The 12,641-nt window shown below is 36.4% G+C and overlaps 1 protein-coding gene across 1 annotated transcript in view; it reads left to right on the forward strand.

The window, feature by feature from the left end:
- The window catches only part of lars1b (leucyl-tRNA synthetase 1b), a 76,754-nt gene extending 64,695 nt beyond the window's left edge, over window positions 1–12,059 (forward strand). The window contains exons 29-32 of the mRNA XM_056446130.1: window positions 2,157–2,261; window positions 3,993–4,088; window positions 6,797–6,929; window positions 11,122–12,059. Coding sequence (XP_056302105.1) covers window positions 2,157–2,261; window positions 3,993–4,088; window positions 6,797–6,929; window positions 11,122–11,327 — 540 coding nt within the window. The 3' untranslated portion in view covers window positions 11,328–12,059. The remainder of the gene's footprint in view (window positions 1–2,156; window positions 2,262–3,992; window positions 4,089–6,796; window positions 6,930–11,121) is intronic.
- The last annotated feature ends 582 nt before the right edge of the window (window positions 12,060–12,641 follow it).

The following is a 12,641-nucleotide window of genomic DNA, read 5'->3' on the forward strand; positions in this document are numbered from 1 at the left end:
ATGCATTTATCACAGTATTCGTTCATGTTAGTTAATTAAAATACAGTTTTTCATTGTTAGTTCATGTTATCAAGCATGAATTTGGATGTTAATGCATTTGTAAATGTTGTTAAACTATAATTAATAATTGCTGATAAATATTGTTCATTATTTGTTCATGTTAGTAAATATAATAACTAATGAAACCTTATTGCAAAAAATTAAAACAGTTCATTTAAAACTAATTTCCTTGGTCTTTAAAAGAATAAATCCCAGGAGGGCTAATAATTTTCACTTCAACTGTGAAACCAAATTCTCTAGAACATCAAGAAACATCAGTGTGTTTCAGTCACTTTTAAGCAACTCACTGTTACATAAAATAAGCGAAAACTGGAACGTTAGGCTGGCAAGTAAAAAGGGTTTAATTAATAATTAATAAAAGTTACCTCGTGGATGCAGTAGTTAAACGCGCAGTACGCAAGTTTGACACCCAGTGGTTGAACTAGTATTGCATTTCTGGATCAAAACAAATGCAAGCGCAGGTTTCCAGATTGATGACCAACAGGAGCGAGTCTCGAGCCTAACGATTTAAATCGTGTTCTAAATAAAAGCAATGGCACACGATAGGAGTATTTTCCATATTAAAAGGAGTTTTTGTTCTTGCCAACACCTGGAATTGATATATTAGAAACAGGTGATCAACAGAATAAGTGACAATGATCACCTCAGGTACACCTCATGTGCTTTATTCAGTGTTAAATGCTAACATTGTGTACTTGAGTGCCATTTTACATGACATTTATTGCTGTACTACTGAAAGCAGCAGGAGATAGTTCACCTCAGATCTTGAAAATGAAATAAACCGTTTGAAATTGAACTTTGCAAACTAACACATATCAGTGATTCAGCATGTGCATTTAATAATGTTATAGAGGTTTAATATGTATTAATTAGATTATAAACTTTACCATTTCGTAAGTGAGTGCATATTCTGTGCTTCTGATTGGCTGGATTTAAATTTCTGTCATGCTGCGTCTGGTGCAAACAGCCAAATTGATTAACCATGCAAATCTCATCTCGTAGCGTTTTGTTAGGACTCGCGGTTACAATGTAGCCTGCTCACCTAATGTTTACGTTTGTAATATTTATAATATTTTCTAATTAATAACCTCATGTGGAACTCTGAATCTGCGTCTCATTTTGCAGTCTGCTACTGTCCACCGGAGGTCGCATTTTGGTCATGAACGCATGCTTTGAGAGCCTTTCTGAATGAAATTCTCTGTTTTCCAACAAGGCAACCTGGGCTGCTGTAAGATAATTGGCTAAAATGGCATTGGGCGGGTTTTAAAGAACCAAAACAAAGACAGCGTTTCGGCACGTAACCAACATATTCAGAGTAGAAAAACTGACTTCAGCATTGTTTTTCAAATAAACATGTTTGTTCACTTGGCATGTTTTTTAAATATTTACATATTATGTTTTTTTATGCTTTAGAAGAGTCAAAAACTTAAATACAGCACCTTTAAAGCAACTTTTTTTTTTGCTTGTTTGCTAGCAGATTGTCAGTGGGGTCTTAAAGTATTAAAAGTTGTTAAATTAATTATGAGAAAATTAAGGCCCTTAAAAGGTATTAAGAAGTCCTAATCACGTATTTACAAGGTCTTAATTTTGTTCAAGCGTTGTCCTAAATGTTTGACTTCAAAAAAGCATAAATATATTTAATTTGCGACAAACATGGGAATGTGATGTGACGCTCTCCACATGTAGCGAAACCATAGTGCGAAACAGACGGCTGTAAATGCAAGTTTGCGTAATTCTGGTTGGAGAAATACGAGTTTAAACAGGGACTGAAGCTGAAAACAACCACGTAATTTATTCTTTCAAGCTTTGTTTCTTCCAAGCTTATCTGAGTTCTGTTGTGTGGTTGTGCTCCATTTTGATTTATTTAACTACAACTGTTTTTTAACAACTGTTTATTAAGGTAAAGGTTTGATACTTATTAGAACTTGAAGTGGCGATGAGGTCTTAAATATTCTGAGAAGGTCTTAAAAGGGTATTGAAGTTATCTTTAGGATTTTTGCATATACCCTGGCTAGGTATACAAATTTAGGTCATGTTTAAAATGTCTTAATATTGATTCAGTTGTTTCTGTTTTTGGTTTTTGTGTGTGTTTCCAGGACAACCTAGAGAAAAACGGGCCCAGGGTTCTTGACCTAGAACTGGAGTTCGATGAGCGTGCTGTTCTGCTGGAAAACATTGTTTATCTGACTAACTCACTTGAGGTAACTTTTTGGAGATCTAAATGTACAGTTCTGCAAAATCAAAGGATGGAGATCATAAAAGGCCCTCACTCTCATGTTTGAGATTTATTTTATTTTTACAATGCATCCGGAAAATATTCAGAGCGCTTCATTTTTTCCACATTTTTTAATGTTACAGCCTTATTCCAAAATGGATTAAATTCATTGATTTCCTCAAAATTCTACACGCAATACACCATAATGACAATGTGAATAAACAGTTTTTGAAATTGTTGCAAGTTTATTAAAAATAAAAAAACCTGTTGATGCACCTTTGGCAGCAATTACAGCCTCGAGTCTTTTTGAATATGATGCCACAAGCTTGGCACACCTGTCTTTTGGCCCATTCCTCTTTGCAGTACCTCTCAAGCTCTATCAGGTTGGATGGGAATTGACGGTGTACAGCCATTTTCAGATCTCACCAGAGATGTTCAATAGGATTTAGGTCTGGGCTCTGGCTGGGCCACTCAAGGACATTCACTGAGTTGTTGTGAAGCCACTCCATTTATATTTTGGCCGTGTGCTTTGGGTCATTGTCCCGCTGGAAGATAAACCGTCACCGCAGTCTGAGGTCAAGAGCACTCTGAAGCAGCTTTTCATTCAGGATCTCTGTACATTTCTGCATTCATCTTTCCCTCTATCCTGACTAGTCTTCCAGTTCGTGCTGCTGAAAAACATCCCTTTACTTAACTTACCTTGTGCCCTTTACTAAGGAGTGGCTGCTGTCTGACCACTCTATCATACAGGCCTGATTGGTGGATTGCAGCACAGATGGTTGTCCTTCTGTAAGGTTCTCCTCTCTCCACAGAAGAACACTGGAGCTTAGATAGAGTGACCATTGAATATATTGATCACTTCCCTGACTAATGCCCTTCTCCCCCGATCACTCAGCTTAGCTGGCCGGCCAGCTCTAGGAAGAGTCCTGGTGGTTCCAAACATCTTCCACTTATGGATGATGAAGGCCACTGTGCTCATTGGAACTTTCAGTGCAGCATACATTTTTCTGTAACCTTCCCCAGCCTTGTGCCTCAAGACAATCCTGTCTCGGAGGTCTACAGACAATTCCTTTGTCTTCATGCTTGGTTTGTGCTTTGACATGCACTGTCAACCCTGGGACCTTATAGACAGCTGTATGCCTTTTCAAATCATGTCCAATCAACTGAATTTACAACAGGTGAACTCTGATTAAGTTGCTGAAACATCTCAAGAATGATCAGTGGAAACAGAATGTACCTGAGCTCAATTTACAGCTTCTCGACAAAGGCTGAGAATACTGATGTACACGTGATTTTTCAGCTTTTTTATTTTAATAAATTTGCAACAATTTCAACAAATCTTTTTTCACATTGTCATTATGGGGTATTGTGTGTAGAGATTTGAGGAAATAAATGAATTTAATCCATTTTGGAATAAGGCTGTAACATAAAAAATGTGGAAAAAGTGAAGCGCTATGGATACTTTCAGGATGCATTGTTTGTGAGATCAATGGCAGGTAAATATTAACATTATCAAATAAAATCACAGTCCAGTTTTCAGATGATTTATTCTCCAAAATAGTCTTTTTTTTTCTAAAATGTCTTACAAAATAGAAAAGCTAAGAAAAATTCATATTTGCATCAACCAGTCCACGATTTAATAAAGTCCGAAGCCAAGTGATAACCAGTGTCATTGTTTCTCTTTGACCTCTCTTTCTGTCTCGGTCTCCTCTTTCAGTTGGACCAGATAGACGTTGTGTTTGCCTCTGAAGCGGATGAGAAAGTGAAGGAGGACTGTTGCCCTGGGAAACCGTTCTGTGTCTTCAGATCTGAGGTGATGATGAGAGCCCACAGAGGCCCTGTCATAGCTGTAGCACAAAAGCCCCATCTATTGTGTCTGGGTTTTCTTTTTCTTTTTTTTTCCTAATGGTTGATCTGTCCTGTGCTACATGCAGCTAGAGACGAGCTAATTTTAGAAAGGCACTGGTAATGCTTCAAAGACTCCTCTCACTCTCATGGTCTAGTGCTCAGCATACGTGGAGATATTAAAATGCTTATAAATTAATACAGTCAATTTTATTTCTGTATAAGGATATGGTGAAAAAGCATCATGTACACCAGTGGTGCTCAACGCTGTTCCTGGAGATCAACCTTACTGCTAAGTTCAGCTCCAACCCTGATCAAACACACCTGAACCAATTAATTAGGACCTGAACAGCACTTGGTAATTACAGGCAGGTGTGTTTGATATGGGTTGCAACTGAAATCTGCAGGAAGGTCGATCTCCAGGAACAGGGTTGGTCACCCCTGGTGTACACAAACCAAAAAGACAGAAAAGGTCGTTTTGTTTATTATGAAGTGTCCTTTATAATTAAATTATTTGTGGATTAGGCAATTGACTACCATTTTTACCGAGATTTGCTATACACGTCCAACAAAAACTCATTCAGTGACATGACAGGTACTTTAAAGAGAAGGTCACTTATTAGGACATTCCCCATGTCCCCATTTTTCAAAAGGCTTATAAATCATCGAGGCTTTTTTTCAGAAAGGGCAATGAAAAAAGCAGTTTTTACAGTATAAAAACAATGGAAATCTATGGAATGTCCCTGCAATGAGCTGTATGCATGGCAAGTCTTTTTGAGCCACCGACAAGCTTCTGGTGAATGGTTAATGTGACTATTTTCTGTTTAAAAATGTTCCTTTTACGACATTAATGGTGTAATTGAATTACAGTATAGTTATGGTGGCTTGAGAAAGCAATATACTGTTACATTACATAAACTTATTATTCTTCCATCTTCTACTTCTGAGACTAAATTCTATATGCATTTTCTCCTAGACTGTTCATACTGCAACCACCAAACTAACACCTAACCTCCAAACTGGTCTGACACGGGTTGCTATATCTTTTCCAACTGATCCGACTTACTGTTTTCCGAAAACTGACCGGTAAAATTCGGAAAAGTTCCACTGACTTAACATTGGACCAAACTTTATGACCTCATAACTGTCCGCCAGACTGTCATACAGACTTAAGATTGGGCTCATTTAACTCAGTCTACCAATCCGCCTATCATTAATGACCTTTCAACTTACTAGTCATACCCTAACAACCACTTACAGCACCTTAGCAACTGTCCCATAGACATCTATTGTAAAAAAAACTGCCATTGACTTTACATTGGCCATACTAACAACATACCAATCCATACTAACAATATACCAATCCATACTGTAAACATTCTAGCAACATGCTAATTCATGCTAACAACATGCTAGTTTATACTAAAAACATGCTAGTGACATGCTAATTCAGTTTTTATAAAATCCATTTAAGAAAATATTCATTTATATCTTAAGTAAATAATGTAATTTTGTGTAATTATGCCTCTTTCGAATAAAATGATTAGGCTAGTCAAATTGATATCATGGAATTGATTTAACAAAAAAAAACGTTGCTTTGAGTAGAATAACGTTACGATTATTAAAAACACATTAATATATACACATGAAATTAAACATTCACAAAGTTGTGTGAAACACCAGTTCAAGGGCATATAAGATGCATTTTGAATAGCAGCCAAAGCCTATTTCAGAAATCTCTGCTGTTCAATATGTAAGTTAGGGAAATTTTACAGAAGAAAAAACATATCGGGACAGGTAAGAGAATATTCTGCTTTATTTATCTTTTTTTAAAACAAAAGCAATCAGCCAAACATTCAGGATCAATGTAGTATTACATTATTTACGGTCATAAATAAATTATAAAACTTATCTCTGCGATCTGCCAAAAAATTTAGCTGAGAACAAATAATAGGTTCAAAAGACCAAAGACTGACTGTTGATACACCAAAAAATTAATATACATCACGTTTTAACAACAGAGATGCAAGAGATTAGATCCAGCGGCAGGTCCTGTGAAGGTCTGGCCAATATAAAGCTTCCAATATAAGATATAGAGCTTCCAATATTTTTAAAGACGCGCTATCCTTATACACAAACTGCGGATTTGACTTTAAAATAACTATATTCTCGCTTGAAAAACTCTTAAATTGAGAACTCTTAAATTTGCGGATTTCCCATTCGCCATTAACAGTCCTCATCCGTTTCCTGTGCAGCGCATGCGGGTTGCTATGGTAACTACACTTGTTTATTTCGAATTGTGATCAAAACTGACTGGAACTACCTGTGTGTTTTAACGAAAATAATGCACACCCTCCAGCCAATCATAATCAAGAATTTCAACAGACCATGGAATAATGGAATTTAACGCATGTTGTCTGGTGAGAGACCCACTTTATAACACGTCTCATTCAGGCAATAAAGAAAATCGATTTTAAACTAGTCAGATCTTAAATTTAGCGCGTTTATAATATCATGGCATTCAAGATAAATGTCAATGTGCTTGTAGCCCATTTACAAAAACCAAATGTGTGTGCTAAATAAGTAAATATATGAAAATCCATTGATGACATTAATCTGTTTATTGTACCAGCCATAAATGCACCGTGTTAACCTTGACCTGTGTTTGTCCCATAGCCTGGAGTGATAATCTCACTGGTGAACCCTCAGCCATCCAACGGTCTGTTCTCCACCAAGATAGACATCCGACAGGGAGACAGCAAAGACAGCATCATTCGCAGACTATCCCGAGTCAACAGAGGCATCAAAGGTAAATCTTATTTACATTCGTTTTGGGCAAAGTTGAAGCTGCAAGTAAGTTTTAAAGGATTCCTCTTCTGCTTTTTATACTTTGATCCTCTTTAGTGTGTGCCGTTTGATCATAAAAAAGATCTGCAAAGTTCCAAAGCACAAAGTTATTCCCAAAATTGTTAGTAGATATTGTTTCTGAACTCCCTCAAATGCCTCTGCTGTAGTTCTTTTTTCTTTTTGGAATGAACTCCAAATGTTCCCAAATTAAGTCATTCCTGGCCATGGCCTGCCTAAAGTATCAAGGCCTGGTTGAGTTAGCAGTGTGTTGTTGCCAATTCGTAAGATTTAACATAGTGATGCACATGCAATTTCATCCATCTGTTTACATTCACAAACAATCAAAATGATATATATATATATATATATAATACACAGTTGAAGTCAGAATTATTAGCCCCTCTTTGATTTTTTTAAAATTTATTTATTTTTTTTATTTCCCAAATGATGTTTAACAGAGCAAGGAAATTTTCACAGTATGTCTGATAATATTTTTTCTTCTGGAGAAAGTCTTATTTGTTTTATTCCCGCTAGAATAAAAGCAGTTTACATTTTTTAAAAACCATTTTAAGGAAACAAAGGAACCTGACAGGTTCGGGTGGGTTCTGGCTTAATATCTATAATTGTAGACTGAGTCAGACCGGGCTGGGCTTGTGCAGTAAATGAACAGTCATGTGATGCATTTCGATTAGTGCGGAAAAGTAATCAAATCGTTTGTTACAACATTAAAAACCATCCCTGCAAAGGTAAAACAAATGATGATGAGAAGTCAAAAAGAGCGAATTTTGACTGTGGTCAGGCCAGCCGTCAGTTCAAAAAGAACGGTCACTCTAGCCGCCAGGGTATTTAGGCGGTCGCTCATACACTGCGTATTATAGTAGAGCGCTAAACAGCAATGTACAGCAAGCTGACAGGGAAGATGATGAGGTCACTCGCTACATTGAAACCGCTGTCATGGAAAATGAAATGGATGTTCTTGGCTGGTGGATGATAAACAAACAGTCCTACTGAAACCTTGCAAAATTAGCCAGATCAGTACTATGCATCTCAGCCAGTAGCAGCAGCAGTGAAAGGGTGTTAAGTGCCGCTGGGAACACCATCAGTGAGCGCAGGACTTCGCTAAAGCCATTTACAGTGGATTCAATAATGTTCCTCCACAAAAACACGTAGCCTTATCTTGGTGAGTAAAGGACTTTCAAATTATAACTAAATATTAATTAAACCATAAATGTATAATGTAGACAGAGTGTTTAGGCTAATGTTGGCATTATTCTTTTGTTATTCAGCTTTATCGCCACCTTAAGGCCAGATTGTGAAGAGAAGTGGCAATACAAATCCCGCAGAGCCTTTATCTTAATTTCATTATTGCCAAATACCCGTCATAAGTTAGAATTTATTTTAATTTAATTTGTTAGGAAAGACTTATTTTTATTGGTGTGTTGGCCAATTTAAAGGCTAAGTGGATGTACCTAGGCCTATTTAGAGTGCTGAGATGTTACGATGTTACAGAGGACTTATTTTATTTCTTTGTTTCAAATTCCAAGTGGCCTATAGCCTACAGTTGTTATGAATAAATTATGTTATAGGTGCAGTAGGTGATCTGCGGCAATGCTAACCGGCTAGCATAAATCTCTGAAATACGAGCGCGCGCACCTTAAAAATGACAGCAGAACCCTCACTCAGCAACTAGTACTTGGCTGGTGGCGTATAGGAATTACATTCATTACTAAGCCATACTTACATGCTATTTCAGAGTGAATGGTAAACATTATAGGGAGCACGTCACAGGTTGTCACTGTTCAAAAATGAACCGATGTGAATATAAAAACAACTTCACCTCAGTAAAGCAGGCTAGGTGGAATAGCGATATTTACTGATGCTTTTTTTTTTTTTTGTTAAACTAAATATAAATCTACATTGTCGATGCTGTAAAAGGTTCTTTATGAAAGTGAAAATAGTCACATCAATCCATTGCCGGAAAATTTCAGTGGCTGAACAACACTTCTGTGCAAATAACCCATTCATAACAACAACATCTAAAATATTTTTAAAACGGAACATTACCAGTCTAACAGAAATACTACAGCCATGGTGTCGTCCTTCCTCCAGCGTGCAAAACTCTCTCTCTCTGTCTCTCTGTGTCTCTCTCTCTCCCTCTCTCTCTCTCTCTCTCTCTCTCTCTCTCACTCTCAAGTTTATTTTCAAGTTCAAGTCGCTTGATTGGCATGACATTTAATACAGTATTGCCAAAGCATTTTAAATATGTAATATATTAACATCATCAAATAAAAAATATCAAATAAATAATAATAACAATACAGTAGATAAGTAATAAATGACAAAAAAATCAGATAATACATTTGATAATAGTAATAATGCAAAATAAAAAGTTTAGACTATTTAAATTAGATACATGAATTTACATTAACCAGTTCTTATGGTGTGTAGGGTGTATACATATTTTGCATCTAGTCTTGATGTCAGTTCATCCTCTCCGAGTATATGGTAAAGTCTCTTTCTGTCTCTCACATGAACCCTCAGCGCGTGTACGCACAAATAGCGGATCTGCGCATAAACGGCTACGCATTAGTTCAAATCTGCAATCTGCTCACTTGGCAATAGAGTGGAGGAACTATGATGTCAATTTGTATGCAAAAACCCGGAAGCGAGTTGGCATTTTAGCAGTTCCAGTTCCGTCGTCCCAAAGTCAATGGGTTTTTTCAGTTTAATCGCTTAATTAAGGTTCTTGGCTAACACAAACTCAAGATACTTTCATGTTTTATTCTACGACATAAAACACATCCGTTACATCACACTCTTGATTTTTTTTAATAGGTTACACTTCTTTAAAAAGACGGTTATTATCAAGTTGCTAAATGGGACTACAGGCGGTGTCGGAGACATTATACGTCATCGAGCTGAACTGGTCTGGAGCGCAGCCCGCTTGCGCTGGGCATTTGGATTTTTTTTTTTAAAATAGTAAATTTTCTTAAATAGTATTTTATAGTTTGTCGAACTTTTCTGATTGGGAATTCATAATTTGTTGATCATTTATTTTAATTAAACGATCTTAAGAAGATACTGCTTACCCGTGCAGTCTGTCTCTTTCCTGCTCTCAGTAATGTAAACGTGCCAATAAATGGGGAAAAAATTACTTGCATATTAACTGTTATTTTAAGGTGATCAATAGATTTTTCGTTGTTTTTTTTTTTCCTTCATCTGAACACATTTAACTACGTCATAGTACACTCCTCCCTAAAATGTATAGCATATGTAACTGTATGGGCTGCTTTTCTGTGTACTTCGTGACGAAAAAAAGAATATTGACTGTTGTTCAGGCATTCAATAGACTTGTCCCTCACGCCTCATTTCTGTCATCTATTACTGAGGTAAGCGGGCTGTGTGCACGCGAGCGATACACTTATTTAAATATATCTTAGGATTGTATTATGTAAGCACATTTATACATAGAGTTTCAAAACTTTTACAACAACCGTAAAGCAAAACAAAATGTATTTCTTATGTAAAAACCTATCCAAAAGGCACGTAGGTCTATGCGTTTTTGCGTATTTATTTGTTTATAATATATAGCGTGGATTATAGTGTAATAAACAGAGAGAGTAAATCTGTCATGGACCATATTTCTAAAAGTAAGCTTGAAAAGTCGTCTGTAGCAGGGTGGTGCTGACGTCACAGGCGAGCGTCCTGAAGGCTCTGTAGTCCATTTATAGCCTAATGTTAGCTTTTCAACTCTTGTGTTTGTATTTAAAATCCAAAAGTGCTGAAATTTGTATTTTCGTGTGAGGATTATCCGGTTGGACAAAGCATGTAAGTGTAATGAGCAGTGTTTGAACACAGAGCTTATTATTCGCAATCTTCGAAAAGCCTATGGGAAAATCCTATTGGGATTTTATCGAGAAAACCAGTTTTATGATAGCAGCCGATTAGCCTACATGTTGACGTCATAGTTCCTCCACTCTATAAAGCTCATTCTGATCAAGGTTGACTCTTTAGTGTTGAATGGCGGTGCTGTTAAATTTGTTTATACAATTTATGTTGGGCTGCTACTCCCAGGATAAGGTCTATATAGATTTTGAGGTAGAGAACAATGTAATTTTCTCCTCCTCTCTAATAATCTTATTGTAAAATTTCAGATTTATCCAAAGTGAAGCTGATGCGTTATGAGGATCCTGTTCTCGGACCACGGAGAATCCCAGTTCTGGGGAAGGAAGAGGAAGGTAAACTTCCAGTCTCAAACAGTTCAGTCTTCCACATCAGCTTGCAAGAAAACAAAGTTCATATGAGCGACAACGGCCTGAAAGTGGACATTGGAGATGCTTTAATCTACCTGGTTGAGTAGCATCTGAGACTTTGTTGTTTGTTCGTTCTTTCCTTCCTTTCTTCTTTTTTTTGTCTTGGCGTATAACTTCAAACAATAGTGTTAATACTGCTGAGTAACTAGTTCATTTACCGTTATCTAGCATTTATTCTTGTCTCAGCAATTGGTAACTTTTTTATTTAAGGTTCTCCAATGTCTGCATAAAAAATATCATGATAATAGCATCCATTTCTACACTCTCAGAAATAAAGGTACAAAAGCTTTCACTGGGGTATCAGGTTTGTACCTAGAGGTTCCATATTGGTACCGTAAAGTGTACATATTAGTACCTATAAATGACAAAATGTCCTTTTGTAAAAGGTTGACAATTGTTGTACCTTTATTTGTGAAATGTATTGTTTTAATTAATAAAAGAATAACAGGAAATGTGAATTCAATCAATACTCATTCAGGCTTATGGCTTGATATGGACATACGCTGTTGTTGTGTTTTTACAGATGAGTTTCGAAGGTATTTTCATAACGTTTATTCTACCTGTTGGATATGACTGAAATTTTAACATCCGTCCTGAATTTACAATTGTCTTTGCATGTGGGAATCAGTCATCAGAAAAGACATGATCGGGTCAGTGGATTGCCTGTTAATTGCCTGTATTTTTGTCAGAAAGCCTCATTAAGACATCAATTTCTTTTCCTTTTTCCCGTCTCAGATTAAATATTTAGTGAACACAATAAAAATATGCAAAAAAATTTACATTTGTTTCTTGGAATAATTTTGAATGCAAATGTCTCCTGCTTGGATGTTGGAATTGCTGGTATTTTAGTAATTTTTCTTCATGATTTGCTACTGATATACATTTTTAAAAAGTTATTAGTCAAAAATGAAAAGCTATAATAAATAACTGTTGGCTGCTTTGATTAAAACCATGAACATTAATCTGATAATCCATTAAAGGTTAACACTCACCTTTATATCGAAGATTGTCTTGGGAGGACTTTTAGCTTTTCAGCTTGCCATATTGGCTGTTTCTCAATTCCAAGAGCGCAGAGAACGGACTTGCGTTCTTGTGGAGACTGTTCTTGCCAAGTTACCTCGGAAGAACAAACTCGGGAGACCGTGAGAACAGAGAACACGTCCTGTGAGAAATGAGATGCTGCGTTCTTCCGTGGTTCTTCCTGACGGTCACATGACCTTCATGTGTTTTAATGGAAAATTAAGCGTTACAGCATTCACACAATGATTTGTTTTTCCCCTTTTCACAATATATACTTTGCATAAAAACCTTACAAATATACGTTGCGCAATATAAATAAAACAGATTTTAATATAAATTTT

Source organism: Danio aesculapii, chromosome 21 (genome assembly GCF_903798145.1).
Source record: "Danio aesculapii chromosome 21, fDanAes4.1, whole genome shotgun sequence".
NCBI lineage: Eukaryota > Metazoa > Chordata > Actinopteri > Cypriniformes > Danionidae > Danio > Danio aesculapii.